The sequence below is a fragment of the Haliaeetus albicilla genome, chromosome Z, assembly GCF_947461875.1.
Source record: "Haliaeetus albicilla chromosome Z, bHalAlb1.1, whole genome shotgun sequence".
Lineage (NCBI taxonomy): Eukaryota > Metazoa > Chordata > Aves > Accipitriformes > Accipitridae > Haliaeetus > Haliaeetus albicilla.
The window spans coordinates 34,151,042-34,172,330 of NC_091516.1; the positions used below are offsets into that span (position 1 = coordinate 34,151,042).

Here is a 21,289-nt window from a genome sequence, read left to right on the forward strand (position 1 = left end):
TAATTTTGAAACATATTTTTGAGATTTTCATTACAAAAAATGCAAGTTAAATGGTCAATCATTAAAATGGCTAAATTTTACTAAAACAATTCTTTTGATTGACCTGAAACATAACTTTGTCCCAGATTTGATCTTGGATATGAAGGTGTTTTCTTTTTCAGCTCTTGGGTTTTTTTTTTTCTGACTTTAGTTCTTTGTTGAATAAAGATAAAACAGAGGAAATTTCTGGAAAATAGGAAACCCTGGTTCCCATCCAGCTCTAGTAAGGAAACTATTTGTTAAACTGATGCCAATCATTCCTGTGGTAGGGTTGGTTGCTGGAGAGCTATCACGTCTCATCTTTCAAGAACCTTGCATATTGAAAATTATGTTAAATCTGTGTAGTCTTATACTGCACACTTTCCTGTGTTGTAAACTTTGTAGGTACCTTAGGAGGAAAAAAAGAGGTATTACAGCTCCTTAGACACCAATATAGTAGCAACTGCAAATATTTTCAGTGCATTAGGGAGCAGAGAGCTGCATAACTAAACTTTTCTGCTGCTTATTCTCTTTTGCCAAACTGTTAACATTGTGCTTTGTCACCATAAAGAAGGCTTTACATTAGGAGGCAAAATCAAACATACATAATTTGCTCTATTTTCCGGAGCACTTAATTTTAATTTGGCATGCTGAAAGATCACACTTAAGAGATATTGGTGTGCTGTTATGTACATTATGCCACCTTGAGCAGTACGCTTCTAGCCACCATGCACTTTGATTCTGTCTCCATATCGTATGCTCACTGTGGCCGTAACACACAATCATTGTACCTCATTGTCCAGCTCTAGCCTGGTTAAAGTGGGCTTCCTGTTTCAACAAGATACTGTGACATAGTTCAGGTGTCTGCAGATGAAGATAAAATCAAGCTGCTTTATTTAGGGAAGACCAACGCTCCTTCAAAATCAAAGAAAGAACATTGCCAGTCTCCTACAGCTGAAAATTATTGAAAAAAAAGTGAAAATCCACTTGATGAAGTCCTGAAAGAAGTGTATTTCGCATTATTGCAGAAAGTTAGTAAAAATTATATTGGTTATACAAATCATACCACTTATTTTACTTTTTTAAATCTCAACTGCTGCTTCTAAACCAAAGACAGAATCACACATGACACTCTTTCCCCCTATTACTCTCTCACAAAAAAGTGCACTTAGGCAAAATGAATTTACAGACTATACAACCAAAGCTGCACAGGCTGGCAATTTGCATGTGAGAAGATCTGTGGACATGTGACAGTTTTCTCAGACAAGCCTGTATGTTATGTAGCTGGGCGCTGTGCTATCAGTTGTGGTATAGTTTTTGTAATGTTTTGCACACGAGTACATCTATGAGTTGAAAGTTTGGACAATTAAACACTCAGACTCTAGAAGTCAGAGCTGGGATTGCCTGTGAAGATTGACAGGCACATAACCAGCTTGGTTTGCTGTTGGCTGACCACTTACCGTTGGCAGCAGCTAACAGCACAGCTCTGTGAAGTGTCCATTTGGGAACTAGCTGCTGAATCCTCTATCTCACTTGCTTTTAGCTGATAAGTATTTCTATTATGTTTCTCTTTTCCTCTCATCAATGAAGCAGTAATATATCCTCTAGACAGTTGATAGCTAAATCCGAGTAGGTTGCTGGTATGACTTACAGATTTAATTTTGAGAACGGGGCTTGCTTACGGGCTGTACCAGTTCCCTTTCTGGATGCTGTGAAGTTAAGTCTCACAGAGGAGTAATCCCCAGCATAGGGATTTTTCAAGATCAAAGCAAGTGGCTTTACTACATCCTTCCCATAGGTCTCAAAGTAAAGGCTCTCATTGGAAACTTCAGCAGCAAATGAGCTGAGTCCACAAATCAACTAATGGTGTTATTTGCTGTGTTGCAGTAAATTAGAAAGGTAGCTTGTGTTGGGCACTAATCAGTGCCCAGGATGCCTAGATGGTAAAAATGTAGACATGTTACAAAGATGCTATTCTCTCGTGCTCCATATCCATGCCCCACTGGTTCTGCTTTGTTAAGTATGATTTAAAAATGGGTTTTGTAAAACACTCCATCATATCCTGGCATAGGTTGGACAATTGTTTTGAAAATCACCTGGATAGTGGTCTTTTGAAAATAATCTCAGATCTCCTGAGAACCTTTGTAAGGGAGAAAATCAGAGCAGATCACACATCTTGAATTCCTAATAGGAATTCCTTCCTTCAGGACCTCTGCGCCATTTTTTTCCCACCTCTTAAATGTCATTGAAATGATAATATATTTTCATTAAGTGGCGATCCACTGTTCTTTGTACTTGTAAAGTAATTATTTTAACATATCTGAGGAAAGATAAAGTTCATACAACGAATATTAAGTTAGACAAATACAGACAGAGTACAAGCTAAATTGTATTCTGTTCATGCAGATCCATAATTCCTTGTGGATTTTTAATTCTTACTAGTTATCATTCACTTTTAGGCTAATTTTTTGAGACATGCAGTTTGAGCCGCTAGATGTCTCAACCCACAACTGTTTCTAACAACGTGGTCACACTAACTTAACGAAAATCTGAACTACAACACTAAAGTAGGATTAGTATCAAGCCTTTATGCTTGAAGAACATATACTCAGTGAGTCCTTCTGAATCTGAAAGTCCTCCTGTAACTTGGGTACTGGTTTGGCCATGCCTGTCCAGGGTGCTTAGCTTCTGGCTGTGGGCATTGGTTGATAATTGCAGTGATGAGATAATTTTACTTTTGTCTGTCAGAGTTCCACCTGGTAGAGGCTGTGTGACAACAAGTTCAGTCATCCTCGCCTCGTTTTTTACATACCAACTAAATATTTATGGCTCAAGTGTCTACACCCCTGTGTGGTGCATTTCTGCCAGCTGGGAGCAGTAATGAATTAATATTTGTGTTTAGGAAAGAAAAAGTCTTATAACAAATAGGCTAGTCTCATAATCTGATGTTATGAATGAAATCAGACAGGCTTTTCTCTTTTTACAAAAATGGGCAGAAGCCAGTTGTATTGCCCCAGCAGCAAGTCTCCTAAATCCTCCTGTGTTTGCAAAACCCTTGGGACCTGACAGCACGAGAATGGTGTACTGTGCCACAAGTAATCTGAGGTTCCCAAGGTATGTTTCAGAAAAACTTTTTATTTATCTGAGAGTTTTCCAGGCAAACCCACCAAGAAAAGGAACTGTGTAAGGACTTTGGACTCTTGAATTTTATGGTTAAATCAGTTGCCTAGGAGAGAATGATGGAGAGTTGATGAAACACTTAATTGAGATCCTTTGTACATGTAAACATGTAGCTACTGAATTAAATTAGTTCTTCAGAGAAATAGCACTGCTATTAGAGCAGAATGAAAACTGTGGCAAAATAATGCTATGAATATTCATATGAATTTTTCAATGAATTCACTTTAACTCTGTTTTTCCCCTCTGAGTGTTTACTTTCTGCTCCTAACTAATGAATGTTTATTCTCTAGTGGATCCATGAATTTTAAATAATTTTCAGAAAATACTCAGGAAAAACAAATTTTTGAATTTGTGGTATCAATATTGGCAGAGGGAAAGTGGTGATGTTCACTCAAATACCGAGCAGGACTCTTCTTGCCTGTGCTGCATTACCTAAGCAGAGGATCTGGATGCATACCTACTTTAAACAACTTTAATGTCAAATGTGCACAACAAGTAAATGAATGAGCAATGGTAAAATTCTTTAGTCGTAAATCATGACCTTCTTGCATATACCTTTGCCACAGAAAAAAGCAGCAAATTAGTTACTACATTTGTATTTATACTCCCAGTTTTATTGTCTAACATGCTCTGTATTTTCACAATAATTTCCATTTGTTATTCCCACCTATTAGTAACAGTGAGGTATTTATTTGCCACAAAGGGTTAAGTAGAATTGCTTCATTGACTGGACAGAGAAAATCTTTCTTGTGGTTATTTAACTTCTAGAGATTTTTTTTTCCCCACAAAAAGTATTAATTTCTGACCCAGTCAGGTAATACAGGTGGCTCTGAGATATACTGGTTTTGGAACTAGCTCCAAACTTTCTCAAAGATGAGGGAGACTTGGATCCAAGGTTTTGGGTTGACCCATGACAGATAGATAAAACTACAGAGCTGGAAAAGAAACGGAATTGAAACTTCTTAGAGCTTTGATCACAGTTTTAGTTCAGGCTCATGTCTAGCAGGTAAATTCTCTCCTAATTAGAAATAGTATAATCAGCAATGGTTGTAGGTTTGCTATTTATTTCCTTTTAATACTTTTTTTTTTCTCACCCCAAAATCAAAGGAGTTTGAGGTATTGTTTTGCTGTTAAAGGCAAAAGACTGGCTATCCTCCAAGTGTCAGTCTTCATGGAGCAATTTATCAGCAGGCTGCCAGCTTTAGCGTGGCAGCAGCAGATTACAGAAGAACACAAGGGAATCAGAGAGTAAAGCAAACATAAAGCTTGTGCAAATTTCAGTTCCCATCCCTATCTAGTTTGTAAATGAAGTAAAATATCACATCAATTTAAGTTACAGCAACACAAATAAAATGTATTGTAACATGGACAATGCTAAAAAACGACATTATAGCAGAGTATTTGTAAACTTACATCTGCAAATTGTAAATATGATTATAAGATATAAAGAAATAATCTCAAGAAAGAGAAGTAAGTTAGGGCAATTGATAGAAGAATGGAACCTCCTTCCATTCTTTCGAGATCATGTCTGAATTAATTTCAGTTACTGCACAAGAATACCTTGGTGCTTTAAAACACCCTTAATAGAGAAGCAAAGATTTTAAAAAATCTTTTTTACATTAATAATAAATAATTTTAAAAAATATTTTTGCTTAATTTTTCCAAAATTATAATGGAATTTGATCTTAATCTGAGGCAGCGCTTTGTGTGCTGCACTGTTTTCAATGCATCAAGGAGAAGTTTGTGGGATACCCCCTATAGTCTGGGAGAACAGCAAGGCTGTTGGCTTCACAGGGGAAAGCGTTCCCCTTTGCTCCCTGCTGTTTCTGCCAGTAGGGAGCTGGAGGTGGTCTGTTATGACAATGAACTGCAAAAAACCAGTAGGTCAGTAGAACAACAAAGACAGACCTGGACTGTGGAGAAATAGAGTGGCAAATGGTATCTGTTACCCAGACATCCTTTTCCCTCCTGTATGACTATTCTGCATCTGCTTTCTCTGTGAATCAGAGTTCTTCCCTACAGTGGCATCTATGACACTCCAGCTAAATGCTATCCCCTGTGTGCTGTATTTTCAATTCTGTACAGGTGGGAAAGACAATACTAATTGAATTTGCAGTTGGTATTTATTCTTTTATTTTGCTGCAGAAAAATGTGCAGCACAGAAGGTGGAGTGGAAACCCACTCCAGAAATTTGGAGAGATTTCTCATTACCAGCCCTGAGGCATTTCAGGCATTTTATTTTTTAACTGCCATAAACTGACAAATATAGAAGATGGATCACAATGCAATATACACCTAGTGGGAAAATGAAGCAAGAAATGAAACAATCCATATCAAATATGGAAGGGCAGGTAGCAAGGCAGAAGTACATATATAGGCTATGTGTCTACATGTGTAAATTTGAAAAGAACCGAAATTAGAAGCAGCAACAACCAAACAAAAAACATCTTATGATCAACAGTCCACTATATCTTTAATTACAATTAGATGTTTAAATTTAGCTTAGAGTTAATTAGCACTATTCCTAGTTCAGAATTCCAGAATGAATAAAAAACAATTGAAATGCATCACTCTTGTTAATGTCTTAGGGGATGTATTAAATCTAGAAGGGGGGGAAAAAAAAGTGGGCAATGTCCTCTGTATGAAAAACAGTCATTCCTACTGTGTCGTATTCTTCATGAAGAGGAAACAAATTTGGAATTTATAAAGGAATAAAAGGATGAAACTCTTACATCTGTTTTTGCGAAGCAAAGTTAGTGATGGCACTTCATCCAGATTATTTATTCCAGGTGTTACCAATGCATAGTGACATAAAACTCAGGACAGACTGGTAAATTATGTGCTGCTTTATAAAGTGGAGTTTAAATGATCTGACCTTCAACTTTATGAATTGATTTTTGTCTGTTTCAAGTTCAAGGAATTTGGTGACATAATACAAAGAAAGATGTGTACATTTGAACTGAATACCAATTAACTAAAGCAATTTTGTAAGAATTAAAGGCTTTAAAACTTTTAGTTTCTGTAACTGTTATACATTGGAAATTTTGAACAAACAGAATAGTCTGAAAATTACTCAGAAGCAAATTTATTTGCTGTGTGTTTGCAACAGTACTAGAATTCTTAAAGAAAAGGTTTCTGCATGACTAAAGCAAGAATTAATTGCAACCATTGGACAGATTTAAAAAATTGAGTATTTTTACTCTTCCTAAAGAAATTTAGTAAAAAATCTCACACATTGCTGAAATAACTTAGGAAGTTAAGTCACCTATTTAAAAAAAGACTTTCAAGAGGTGATATGTGTGTATCCGATCTGAAATGTTTCTGTTCCTTGGACTGTGTTCCATCTTGGCAAACAAATTTTGAAACACTGGCAGGTATTACAAAAGTAGTCAAACTTTTTTTTTTTTGGGTGGCAAGCCCTATTTAGACATTCTCCATACGCCCACTCTTCTGTTCCATGTTGCATTTTACTACATCTTGATGTGTGAATTAAAGCACTGAAATATGTTTCAAAGAAATCCTCCAGCTGGAAAAAGGAGATGATATGGGAGACACCAAGCAGGTTGAGTGCTTCAGACAGGTTTCCGTTTTAGAGCAAAATGATTGCATTAACAGTTAAAACATGAGCATGTGGTGACAGGCAGCTGCAATGCTCTTCAAAAACAAACAGCTCCCATGAGGGTTTGGCAAACTGCTGTTCGACATGAAGATACTTAAGGCAAAGTCTTGAGGTTTGGCTGTGGACTTTTCCCCCCTGTATTTAGAAACATGGTAGAACAAAATACTAACCTGATGCTTTCTGTTTATCTGTTCTTATTTCATTTACAGGAATTCCCAGATTCTCTGAAAGAACAGACCTATCTGAAAGAATGGCATGTGTGCAATACTTTGATACAAACCATTCCAGCCTACATTGCATTGTTTCAAGATCTGAGAGTACTGGATTTGTCAAAAAATCAAATCAACCATCTCCCAGTGGAAATTGGTAAGTTGGTTCAAGATTTTCAGCTGTTTATACTTACACCATTTAACTATATTGCAGGGAAATGAGCATCCATGGATATTCTTACTCATTTACTGATAACTGTCTTGCTTGTTTCCAGTGAACAGTCCCCTCTAAATTTTTTTAGGTCTCTGGCTGTAATTATACTTGCTTAATTGTATGCAATACCATGTGTGTAGTATGTCTCAAACATGGGAAAAAACTGACACATTTTATAGTTATCTGACTATAAGGCAGTTATTGCTTGTATTGAAGTAGATGGAAAGTTCTTCCTGAGAACAGGTGGTGCTTTATGTTCCCTACAGGTTAAGAAAAATAGAAGTATTACAGAATTGTAAACCTCCGACAAGGTGAATTGAAATATAAGATTGTGGTAAAAAGGAATAAAAAATATGACGTCTCATAAAATCCATCTTTTGAATTGAATTATAATGAGTTCAGTAATGATCCCCATTTAATAAAGTGGTACATCCAACATGACATCAAGCAAATTCTTAATGTTTTCATACTTTGGCCTTTGCTATTTTAAGCTATGTAATAACAAGAGTTTTAGTATTTGGCTCTCCTGTGTTTTCTGATCTTACAATATAAATAAGCTTGTTTGAAAGACTGTAATGGTTTGAGAGATTTACTGCTCTTGCAAGGAAGAGTGTTGCTTGTAACTGGTGGTAGCTTTGAGAGCTGAAGAAACAGGATCCACTATAAGGCCCCTGAAGTCAAGTCCATGCAGACAGGTATACTAATACCTCAGCCTTTGTTTTTTAATGCAGTAGTCCTAAGCATTCCCCATGATTGGTATTCCTTATGTACACTAAGAGCTAAGAACTTTCAAAAAAAAGATAAAGACTAAAACCTCCACCTCCATAGTTATCATAGGTTTAACTAAGAAAAACAGGAAAAGAGCATCCTGAAACACAGAAATCAGTGCTAGACTTTTCTACTCTTTTCTACTCTTTTCCTACTCTATTAATAGAGTAACACTAACGCTTTTGATTTATTTAGTAACATTAGATTTTACACAGAAAATTTCCCACTGACATTGAGATATATTTTATAATTTCAACCTTGCAGCTAAATACACTAACAAATCATAAACAACACACAAAAAGGAGATAATGGACATAAAATAAACCCTAACTATTTTGTCAGCACTTTGACCATGGAACTCAGATGGGTCAGTGGGTTTAATGGAAAAATATTTTCTACCAGGTGCTGCAGAAGAGAGGGGAAATGACAGTTCCCTTCCAGAGGCTACCCTAAACCATTAAACATAAGGTTTTAAGGGGTTGCTGCTTAACAATCAAGGCATGTAAAGGCGAAGAAAGTTTTTTCTGTCTTCTTGTAATGTTGTGCATCATTAATGAAAATGATCCCCAAGAAAAAGTGATTATGAATGCTGATGGAGTCTGTTTCCAGAATAAAGGCACAAAACCAGATCATTCTAACATAACCAATTCTCTGTAGGGGGTAATGTAGAGGCCGTATCAGACCTTTCAAATGCTTTGAGTAGCAATCATTGTTCTTTCAATTGCATTTAAATTATGTGATTTCTGCTTTTTTGCCAAAACTGCCTAATGATTTTCAGTCTTAGTGAATGTACTTGTTGATAGGCCACCTATTAGTAATGCAGTAGAGCTGCTCTTGTTGTTATGGCATAAATTGCAGAGAATTTTTTATCTCAATTTGTTTAATGCTCTCTTTGTTGACATATAAGGTGGTATGCTTGCAAATGGTTATGCTTTTATTTCATGTACTATATATGCATACAGACATAGGCATTAATATGTATTGGAAATGTTCATTATTTTAACAAGACATTATTATGAAAGGTCTTGGATATTTTGAAGTTTTGAATGCTGCTTAAAAATGAAACCTTTCATACTTTAGTCATCTAGCTACTAAATTATCGCAGGGAAATAATCGATGTGGGTTTGGTTTGGGAGCTCTATCTAAGCAAGGAATGAGGACTAGGTGCTAAATCAGAAGGTAAGGTCTCTGGAAAGGTTAAGTGCTAAGGTATTTATCATTCTGTGTTCTGTTTACAAACCAGCAGCAAGTAGGTAAGTATCACAGCTAAAACATACTTGAGAGTAATGACAGATGGTTGAAGTTGGCAGTGACACGCATGCTGTTGAGTCTTTAATCTTCAGAGAGAATTGAAGCCAAGTTTAGATGACAAAATCATCTGACAGAAGCTGACCTGGTGAGCCATGTTCGGACTACTTTTGTTTGTCACAAGAGGGCTTTAAAGGTGTGAGAGAACAGGAGACGATAAGAATACTTGCAATGAAAAAAAGTATTGCTGCAGTAGCAGTCTCTGGACTAAAATATCTGCAGGAACTGAAGTTCATGTTCCTGTTTTACCTGATTTAGAAGGGAATGCTCTACCCTGAATCAGAGTGAAGAAAGAACTGAATCCATTCTTAGATTTTTCAAATCACACTCTTAGCTATAATCACCTATGCACTTGAACAGATCAAATCTGGATCAGAAGATGGATGAGAATACTTTTGATTTGATTCTTTTTGTGGGATAGCAAATATTTTCACAGGAAGCAAGTAAATAAAAATGGAAAAAACTGCAAAATGGAGTTGTTGTCTGTCTCGAAGTTGTCAGGTCTGGTTTTCCCAGGAATAACAGAAAAAGTCATGAGCAGAGGTGTAGCCAGGGGATTTTCTTTGGAAATGGCTTCTGAGTGAGTTTGCAGTTCTGGCTCTGACTGCATGGCTGCAGTGCAGTTGCTGCTTATCAGTTAGTGCTAGTACATTAGTAATTGCTATAATTGAAAATATCCAGTAGAATATATTCCCATATTCCCATAGGAAGTAGTGAACTGCATTTTCATGTGGTCCCAAAGCTTTTGGACTGGGATGGGATAGTGAGGCTATATGAGGATTTTTTTGTCCCGCAAATTACTCACAAAAAATCGCAAAGTGCTGTTAATAAAATATTTGTAATTTATTATATTATCTCACATTTTTGATATGCCAAATATTTAAGAGGAAAAATAACTGTGCACTTGAGACATATTTTAATAAGAAATCGCAACGATTTTTTTGGTCTCCTCCCTACCTCACAGTATAACTTTTCATTTGTGCATCACATTAATCCAATTTCCTAGAACTCAGACGGGAAAACCATAAGTAAGACAGTTTTAAATGACTACTAGATACCTAAAATAGCTTTTTCTATTAAAAAGATTCCCAGTGTGCTGATGTGTGAGTTTCCAAGAAGAAAATACATATTCTCAGTTTAAATGCAGTCTAGTTCTGAGGAGTTACAGACTCATCTCTTACTCTTGCCATTTATTCAGTATTGACTATTATCTGTCCACATCTCAGTCTTGTACACAACTGAGGAAAAGGGGAAGTATTAAACACCTCTGTTGCAAGTTGACTGTTTTTAGAAGGACGCCAGTTGCTTTAAGGCTAGCTGCTCAAATGATGGCTTGCTCATACTGGAACAGCTGGTAAACTTCTCAAAATTTAACCCCTAGTTAGTGCATCACAAAAGTAAAAAATTGTCTTTTTTATTGGACCAACTAGAGAGGAAATAATCTTTCTTATTCAACTGCTTAAGCTATCAAAAACGGGAATATTGTACTAAAATGTAATACACACATGCTGCTTATACAAATTTCAACATCATTGGATCTTGCAAAGGGCAGTACTTTATTAAGCTGAATTTCTTGAAAGGATTTGAAATAGTGCCATTGGGTACTGAGCTCAGACTATAAACACTGCCATGGAAACTACTCATCACATAAAGTATTTTTGCCAAAAGATTCCTATCTATTGACTTTGCCATATTGCTCTATGTCAATATATTATAAATAACAATGTTAGGATGTGCTCCTTCTACACAGACCAGATTGGTATTAGCAAACTCTGTGGTTTATTTTTCAGTCTTGACTTGGTTTACAGTGGGAATGTTGGAGGCTGTGCACACCATTCTGGCTATGATAGAAAAGTTTTATCTGAGAAAAAGCTTTTTCAGTTTCCAAGGTGATCAAAATGTATTGTTCTACCCTTTCCAAACAGTTTACTCTATGTTTATTTCTGATGCTCAGAAAGTGGCTTCCAGCCCAGAGATTGAGCTTATACTCTACCTTGCCCTTGGGAGATAACTGCCTTTTTTTTGGGATCTTCAGTGAGATCAGAGTCCATGTTTCAGCTTATCTGCTCACATGAAAAAAGGAAGCCACATACTTTTCTACAGAATTTCTGATCTACCAAAATATCTTGAGTTCAGTTTATTGCATTTTTGTTTTCATTAATTTTCTTTTGAGCCTTTTCAGTAGATCCTCACCCTACATTTTTTTCCCGAGAGGTATCTCTCTCTGCCATTCAGGCCACAAGAACTAATTCATGTTTTTCTACCTCTATTTTGCTACAAGAAAACCTTCTTTCCCCCCTCCCCCACACCCTTTACATTGTACTAATAGTCTTCCGACCACAGACCAAGGTCCCAAGCTTTAGCCTTTTTATTTTTGGTTCATAGTAATCACCTGCAATTTCTCTCAGCATGTTTAAATTTTTTTAATTGAGCACTTGAAGGTTGGTTAAAGAAGGAAATTTTACTAGCCTATGGTCAATCTGTTACTGTGCGACAGCTTTTGTAAGCCCTAGTGGCTAAAAAAGCTTTTGCAACTTTGTTATGCAAAAGGAGTTCAGGAAGTCTTCATCCCTCTTTTGCTTGGATGCTTTGAGCAGAAGTAAGGAAAAAAAAAATTGATGTTTTAACTGTGTCTTGTAAGCCTGAACATCAATATCTCCTTTCAGATAAATTGAAGACAATGTCACAGATACAGCAGAGAAGACTGGAAATAGGAGATTATTTGTCTTGGCCCATAGGAAACTGCTATCAGATCATTGCAGGTCAATGCAAAAATTTGCTTTGCATTTTACTCCAGGTTATACAAGTGGATCTGCATTTTCATTAAATGGGATCCTTAGTCAATAAAGGCTCTCCGTAACCTCATCTGTATTTTGTCTCTGCCACCTTGTTAGGAGCACTAATGCAGGCTTGTCTAAATGGTGAAGTTGCATTACCATTATTACTGTGCTGCATTGCCCATCAGGAATTATAGAGTTTAATTACTGGTTTAATTTTTTTTAAATAATGAATTAAAAATTTAAACTGGGAATAAAAGTTATCTTAGGCAACAACTACGGCATTGCAGTTCCCACTTAAATATAAAATATTTTTAATTGTGAAACTGCCAGGGAAACCATGGATTTCATTACTGCTTTTACTGCCTCTCCTTGAAAAACACAGAGATGTTAGCTGTTTAACTCCCTAATTTGCATTTTTAATAGAACTGAAAATTCAGTGCCATTAAGCATGGTTAACAACAGTGTTGTAGCAGCAACGATTTTATTACTACTACTTTTAATGGAGAAGTTGTGTTTAGGTATTATTTGAATGTACAGGTGTCAGATGTGGCAGTCAAATCCTGCTCTACATTTGCGCAGCTATGAAGGGGGTGTCACCTCCTGTGTCCCTTCCTAAGGCTGCCTCAATGGCTCTACTGCATGCTCCTTAAGCCTGGTAGTGGCTGGAAACCATACCTAAGAGAGTAGGTATAAATATAATACTAAGACGGTATACCTTCTAAATGCTTCTAAAGCCCCTAAATACAGATTACAGGGTAGTGAAAGTCATTCATACTGCCTTACCACTGCTCCCCTTCCTGTCTCCCCTCCCCCCAACCCCCAATCCCCCAGCTCCTATTGCAATAAACTCCAAATGTGGGTGAGAATGGTTGGAATCTCACTGACAATGCCTATGATGTTTGAAGGTTATTTAGGGACTCATTGCTCCCCAATTTTGCACTGCTTCAGCCAAGATACCTGGATTTAAGAATCTTGAGTTGTCATGAATACTGTTTTATAGTCGTATAATTGTGCTCTTTCCCTGACAAAAATAGCCTAGCAGCCTTGTTTAACATGTCTAGGGGGAAAGGAGAGTGACAGTCTTACTCCTTTTGTCTGAGAAAGGAAAAGATCTCAGTCTGTAACCTCGATTACCATTCAGGCAAGTCATATAACCTAATTCTATCCCTGTGTAGATTATTGCTTGTAAGAATTTTAAACAGTTTTTTAGAGGAAGGAGTAATTAGAGATGTGGAGCTGAATGGAAACTAGGTTAAAATTAAAAATTTATAAAGGAAAAGTAAGTTGTGCCAAACTCATTTGGTTTCTGTCTCTCTTTTGAGAAGGTGATTGAGATTCAAGTAGTAGATCTTGTCTATCTGGCATCCCATAAAGTATTTGATACAGTGAATTATGGAAAATGAAAGTTTGAATCTAAGAAAATGGAGTTTGATGCAACAATTGTAAAAACAAGCAGAGGTCTTGCTGAAGCAGAGGCAACAAGGCACACATTGGGAAAGAGAAGCTATCGGTCAGGAGCAAAATTGCTTGTGGGGTTTCTCAAGGATCAGTCCTGAGTCTATTTCTTAATTATTTTGAGGAGCTGGGCTACTGAAATTTTTGCTGACACAGTTTGGGTATTATTGTCACTGCATAAACAGGAGGAAATATGAAAAGATGGATGAGCAGGTGGGCTTCCAAAAAGGCAGAGGGATTAAATTCATGATTGCAGAATTCCAAGTCATGTACTTGGGAGCTAATAGTTTGTGCAGCAAGTCATGAGCTCATTAAATGCAAATAATTGAAGAAACAAAACTCCTAATCTAACAGTCACAGAAGGACAATGCAGTCTGATACATACATAAAATTGTGGTCACCCATATTCAAGAAAAGTTATTTCAGGTGGGAACAGATGCAAAAAAAGTCTGTTAGGACCATTCAAGGAGGGGAATTTTTATTTTGTGAGAGGAGATTAGAAGAATTGGCTTATTCAGGCTAGTAAAATAAATTCTGATATGTCTGCTACCTATGAAAACTTCAGAGAAGTAAACATCAGGGAAGGAAAAGAGCTATTTAAAGATAAAATTGTCAAAAGAATTAATGGTTATAAAACTTCTACAAATAAATTCAGACTGGCAATCCAAAGACCATTCCAAATCATGAAAAGGATGAAACTCTGTAACTTTGTTTTTCCATAAGAGCAGTGGATGCTAAAAAAATAAACTACCTTTAAGATGGAATGTGATAAACCAAAAAATGGGATTAAGTGAAGTGGTGGTGTAAGGTTTTTATCTAGGACATCCTGGCGAGTCCTATGTATGTCTTATGGTCCTAGAGGGAGGGTTAATGCTTAACTACTGCTCAGCTGTCAAGCGACATAACTTAATCCACTGGAGAGCCCAGAGGTGAAAAAACAGGTGTTACACAGAATTGCAAGAGATTGCTCCCCACAGGCAGATCTCAGTGAACTGTATCCCACTCATCTATGTCGTCCCAAGTTTGTTATCAGAATTAAATTCAGCTGTAAGACTCATGGTTTTTTTCCAGTAATTTTCATAATCTTAGATACAGCAATTACTAGCAATTGACCATAGTTTCTGTAGTGCACTTCTGTCAGATTAGAGAGAGATTATATATAACAAGAAAAAATGTGATGCATCTTCTAATCACTTGTTTTCTCATACCTGCAAGCTGGAGCAAACCATATTGTGAACACTGACATACATGTTAGAAACTGTGAAAGCAGAAAAAAGCTTGAAAAACCCATGGTTTCAGAAGGCAGGAAAGTCAGAAAGGGAAGCTGTGCTTGTATCCATCACTCTGCCAAGAAAGGCTGTTAAATTTTTGTGATTTTTTTTTGTAAGCAATTCTGCTCCATGTTATGCACTGGAGATGCATCATCTGAGCAGTTTTAGACAAGACCGTGACTAGGATGTTGGTGACACTAGATGCCTTGTCTACATTAGTTCTCCAGATACTAATGGAACTGAAAGAGAGAAATTTCAGGGGCTGAAAAGTTAGCAAATAAATAGATCTGTTCTGGGTTAACACTTATAGGCAGCTATTCCTCACACTGCTTGCTCAGCCCCCCGCAGCTGCTTGTTCAGTTTCCCACAGCAGGATGGGGAGAGAATTAGAAGGGCAAAAGTGAGAAAACTCATGCATCAGGATGAAGACAGTTTAATAAGTGAAGAAAAACAAACAAAGAAACAAACAAACAAGTGGTGCAAAAGCAATCACTCATGACCAGCTGACCAATGCCCAGCCAGTCCTGAGCAATAGACACCTTGGAAACTTCCCCCTGCATTCCTCCCCGCCTCCAGCTTTTACTCCTGAACGTGACATTATATGCTATAGTACATTCCTTTGGTCAACTCGGGTCCAGTGTCTTGGTCCTGTCCCCTCCCAGCCTCTTGCCCACCCTTAGCTGACTCACTGAGGCAGCAGAGTGAGAAACAAGAGAAGGCCTTCGTGCTGTGTCAGTGTTCAGCAATAGCGAAAACACTGGTGTGTCATCACCACTGTTTGGTAACAAATGCAAAACATAGCACCATACGGGCTGCTATGAAGAAAATTAACTCCATTCCAGACAGAACCAGTACAATATCCCATTGCTAAAAGAAAAGACAAAACATTCCTGTGCTAACGAGTAAGTAGTTCATTTTTCATTCCAATGGGGTTTGCTCCTCTTCACTGAGGGATTAATTGGATGAGGAATTAATCTGCGATTCTCTGATTCTCTATTTTATTTTAAGGCATTTCTGCTTCAGTGATTATTTTGTTGCAATGAGGTGGTAAATTGATGTTTACGCCATTTAGCATGTGATATAACACCTTCATTTGTCTACATCACGATACTAAACCTGGTGAGGTTTTGTCATGGGTAGGCTAAACTTTTATTACTTTTATGTCCTTAAAAATCTGGAAATAAGTCAGTTCACACATTTACACCATTAAGTTGCTTCTATTACTCTCTTGCACCAGCCCCAATGACCCTTGTTGGACAGTAATGTACTTCCAAAAGAATGCCCGTTGTAGTCTTACAGAAAGTTTTGCTTCTGCTATTTTAACTAAAACAGTACTTCACAGTGAATAGGAAACACAAGGTTGCCTTCCTGAGATAACAGCTGAATTTTGAAATACCACTTCAGTTTCTGTTTCTGACAGAACTAAAACTGGGAGGAAGCTGAGTGGAAGCTTCTATGTTTTTCTCTGTTGCAACCTGTGGAGTTTAACATAATGGAGTTCTTACCATATATGACTTGTCTGCCACCTGTGAGAAAGATTTGGGTGGCCCGATCATCATTTGAAGACAGTGTTGTGTCCAAGGGAGACTCTGGGGTTTATGTAAACTGCTGTGTGATTTGGTGGCTGCAGGCCTCTGCTTCTGACAACAGCAATTTCTCAGGGAAAATATGTGGGGCTTTCAAGTCCCTATGTTTCTTCTCTGTCCTTTTCTGTGGAAGCACCATCTGGCCTCTGGTAAGGATTTCCACACATTGCAAAAGGTGAGCAGCTCTAAAACAACTTTTGCTTTGGAGGGAGTTTATCTAGACATTAGTGTCTTAAGGAGAAGCTCACTCTTATGACACTGTTTTGACCACTTGAGATGTACTGTAGAGAGATTCTCTCCAATGTCATCCAAGTCCCATGAAACACAAGGTGCTTTTTAAGAATTTGATTATAAATAAAAGACTGGTATAATATATAATTGTGAATCTCATGTATGTCTTGCCTGGGTTTGCCAATATATAGTCTGCTTTGAGAACCTGTTGACACAAGGTGCTGTTCTCTCCTGATTTCCAACTGGGGAACTGCATTTCAGTTTCTTACTGCTATTTTTCCTTGTGAATGCTGTACTCTGTGACTGGTTAGAGGACAATATTGCAAGAATATCACTGCTGAGAGGGGAATATTGCAGATGATACCAAGCTGAGTGTTGCAGTTGTTATGCTTGAGGGAAGGGATGTCATCCATGGGAACCTTGACAGGCTGGAGGAGTGGGCCCATGTGAACCTCATGAAAGTCAACTAGGCTAAGTGCGAGGTCCTGCACCTGGGTTGGGGCAATCTCCAATATGAATACAGGCTGGGGGATGAATGGATTGAGAGCAGCCCCACAGGGAAGAACTTGGAGATACTGGTGGATGAGAAATTGGTTATGAGCCAGCAATATGCACTTGCAGCCCAGAAAGCCAATTGTATTCTGAGTTGCATCAAAAGAATTGTGGCCAGCAGGTAGAAGGAAGTGATTCTCCCCTTATACTCCATGCTTGTGAAACTCCACCTGGAGTACTGCATGCAATTCTGGGGTCCCCAGTACAAGAAAGACATGTATCTGTTAGAGTGGGTGCAGGGGAGGGCCATGAGCATGGTCAGAGGGCTGGAAAACCTTTCCTATGAAGAAAGGCTGAGAGAGTTGGGGTTGTTCAACCTGGAGAAGAGAAGGCTCTAGGAAGACCTTTCAATATATAAAGCAGGCTTATGAGAAAGATGGAGGAAGACTTTTTACCAGGGCCTGTAGTGACAGGATAAGGGATAATGGTTTTAAACTGAAAGAGGGTAGATTTAGATTGGACATAAGGAAGAAATTTTTTATGATGAGAATGGTGAGACACTGGAACAGGTTTCCTAGTGAAATTGTGGATGCTCCATCATGGCAAGTGTTCAAAGTCAGGTTGGATGGAGCTTTGGACTAGACGATCTTTGAAGGTCCCTTCCAACTGAAACCATTTTGTGATTCTGTGATTCTAAGACCGTCTATGTAATACAACAGCACAGCTGTCCATAGAATGTTCTCATCTTGTTATGTATGTATTTAAGGATCATTTTGCTAACATGTCAGCTATTTCCCTTACTCCCTTCTCTTTTGACTATGTCACAGTATAATTTCTTTTTTTCAGTATAAAACATTTTTCATTTTAATGATGTTTCTAAACCTTTTTTTACTGAAGATTATGTAATGTTATAAATCAAAGAAAGAGAAAGTACAATGTGACTAAATGTAGCTTAGAATATTATAAGGTCCTTAAAATGAAGCCAAAAAGAATGATAAATTGCAATAAAGAAAATAATGAAACAAATGCACACATCCATTATCTTTTATAATCCAAAGTATTCAATGCTGGATACCAAAGACAGAGTTCTTGATGTAGTAAGTTTAGTAGAAGTGATTGTTCCCAATGAACAGGTTCTCTAAAACATATAAAAAAATATGCTTTCCAGTTACCAGGCAAGTTTTCTAAAGTGGCCAAACCAAAAGCCAGCTTCTCTAGTTTCAAATGAAGTCAATAGGTATCTCATCCCTGGTAGAATCAAGACCTTTGCAAGTCTTTTGCTGCCTCCTTTCAAACTCTCACCAAAACCATTGCCAATTAAGGGAACTCCATACAAGTGCAACACAAATTTATTTGCCCCTCTCCCAATGTTAGTGACCACTGCAGAAAATATTTATTAATCTCTTACTCATCATAACATTAGAGAGTTTTTTCTTTGCTAAGCTGGAGTATGCTTTTTATTTTTACCTTCTCCCCTTTTTTTTTTTTTTTTTTTTATGCACTGATTTTAATTATCTTTCCCTCACAGGCTGCTTAAAAAAACTCAAAGTGCTCAATGTGAGTTTCAATAATTTGAAGTCAATCCCTCCAGAATTGGGTGATTGTGAGAATCTGGAAAAACTGGATTTGTCTGGAAATATGGAAATAAGAGAGCTCCCATTTGAAGTAAGATAACAAATTACGTTTCTTCCATCTTTTTTATTTGGCTTACAATCTTAAAATCTTTTCTTAACAGATTAGATCTCCTTCCTTGCAGTTTTTAGCACTAATGTTTTAGTAGTAATATCACTGAAAATGCCTTAGCAACAGTTAAATGAGACCAACTTCTTTGTTTTGGTTTTCAAGTGGCTAAATTTTGCTTGTATTTATTCTGATATATGAGGTAGGACATGATCCCAAAGGGAACTTGGCCAGTGGTGATAAGGAGAAGGCTGCAAATAGCTATTTTCTGTGAAGGTGAAGTGCACCTTGACAGTCAGATTCACATACTAACCTTCATTTGTTTCCAGTGTCTGTTTTCCTTTAAAAAGAATATGGAGAGTTCTATAAACAGCACTGCATGTTGCTATGAGCATAAATATCTGTCTGAAAGGGATATTACCTGTGAGGCATGGCATGAATATATAAAGAAGACTGAGAAAAGGACTCCCAGGCGTGCACCAACATTGTTTCTTGTGTTGGATGCATAACGCTCTCTGCCACAGCTGCTCTGAGACTTACTGTTCATGGACAAATGAAACCATTGGCTGGTACCTAACCACAATTTCAGATGTCATCTGTATTTATCAGGTTCTTAATATCCTGATTCTTGGAGGATGAGTGGGGGGAGCTTTAGGAAGAAGTGCCATGCTCTTCTTTACTGATCGATTCCTACTTTTTGTCTAAACATCTTTTACTGGCGATTCACAGGCAATGTTGGAGTGGATTAAACTTATGTGGTACCTGATTTGGCCATGCTTATGTTTTGTTCTGAGGAAATGCAAACAGTAATTAACTTTCCCCTCTGACTTTTCACTGTAAGGTAGTTTATCTGAAAAGAATTTTTAAAAAATGATGTGACGGAAACAGAAACAAAGGGTGAACATTAGCTTCACACCATAAGTGGACACTGGATAGAAATGCTAGCAACAACACAAAGAGCACAGGTCTCCTTTCTCCTTCCTCTCCCCCTCCTTGAGATAGCAAAGGTAGGGGACAAACCAGGTAAAACTTTACTGGTAAAGGAACCGTATGGAATCAGAAAAACTTATAACCTGAACAGGCAAAGGAATTAAATATAAGCATGTAGGAATAGTGGGTAAATTCAAACCTGTGGACTAGAACAGTGAATTTAGCCCCGATCATTGATATGTTAAAATCTGTGAGTACTTTCCCAGTTGCTTTTAAAGGCCTCATAGTGCAAAGGCTTACCCATGTCTATGCATTATGGACAGCCTTTGCATGTAAACATAACTGTGCACGTAAGTCTTTCCAGGGCTGAGTCCTAAGAGACCACTTGTTCTCTTAGAAAGCTCAAAAACATTGTTTCCTTCTGGTAGTGTCCTATTCAATGGGATTGAAAGCCACTAAAGCTGAATGTAGGCTACTGGGTAGTGGTTCACTTACAACCTATGGAAAAAATTTGGAGCTGTGCAAATGACTTTATGTAACAGCAAAAACTAGAAGCAACATCATGTCAGCATGGTCTAAAATGTCAAGAAGAAAAATATTGGCATTGTCTATTGTGTTTCCTCGTTCTCTGGAGGCTGGCACTTAATTTATACTTGCAGTGACCTGGGAGGTAGGCTACACAAACTCTTCTGCTTTAGTTTTATAAAATTGGTGTCTGAGAATCAACATTTCAAGGGCAGCTTTAGAAGCTGAACATACAATTAAAGGAACACTGTTGTGAAATGATTTAAAATGCTGCAAAGTGACCTTTGGTTTACTCAGTATGGCTGATGTTATTGAGAGCAATTGCATCAGTATCCTTGCTAATGTAATAGGTGTCTGATGTTTGATTCTCAGATGGGCAAAAGGTTGTAGTCACTGACAGGTAACTAATGAATTAAAATTTTGAATTAGTGTGAACAATCTAAAAAGGAAAAACAGAGAGACAATGTGAAGTGTTGTGGTGGGTTAACCTTAGCTAATAGCCAAAGGCCCACCCAGTTGCTCACTCCCTCCCCCTCCTCAGTGTTACATCAGGAAAAAATAAGTAAGAAAGCTCATGGGTCAAGATAAAAGACAGGGAGACTGTTTACCACTTACTCTTGTGGGCAAAACAGTCTGTACTTGGGAAAGATTAATCTAATATTTGCCAATATATATTTGGGTAGTGAGAAACAAAGACATTAAAACAACATCTTTCCTCCCTGCTTTCCCAAGGTCAACTTCACTCCTTCACTCCAGATTCCTCTCCCAGCCCTGAGCAGTGAAGCAAGGTGGGGGAAGTTATAGCCAGTACTCTGTGGTTTCTAGCTGCTTCTTCTTCCTCCTCACACTTTCCTCTTCTCCAGTGTGGGGTCTCCACCGGCTGTACTTTCTTCAGATGGTATATCCATCTGCAGCAGCGTGGGTCTTCCACCAGCTGTGGTGTGGAGATCTGCTCCACCATGGAACACCTCCTCCTCCTCCTGCTCGGACCTGGGTGTTCCCTCTGCTCTTTCTCACTCTTTT

The 21,289-nt window shown here is 37.7% G+C and overlaps 1 protein-coding gene across 2 annotated transcripts in view; it reads left to right on the forward strand.

Moving 5' to 3' along the window:
* The window catches only part of LRRC2 (leucine rich repeat containing 2), a 67,086-nt gene that overhangs the window by 21,798 nt on the left and 23,999 nt on the right, over nt 1–21,289 (forward strand). For both annotated transcript variants that reach the window (XR_011323452.1, XM_069777508.1), the window contains exons 4-5: nt 7,027–7,183; nt 18,660–18,796. Coding sequence is in view for 1 of the 2 variants with exons in the window: in XM_069777508.1 (XP_069633609.1) it covers nt 7,027–7,183; nt 18,660–18,796 (294 nt within the window). In the remaining variant the exon portion in view is untranslated. The remainder of the gene's footprint in view (nt 1–7,026; nt 7,184–18,659; nt 18,797–21,289) is intronic.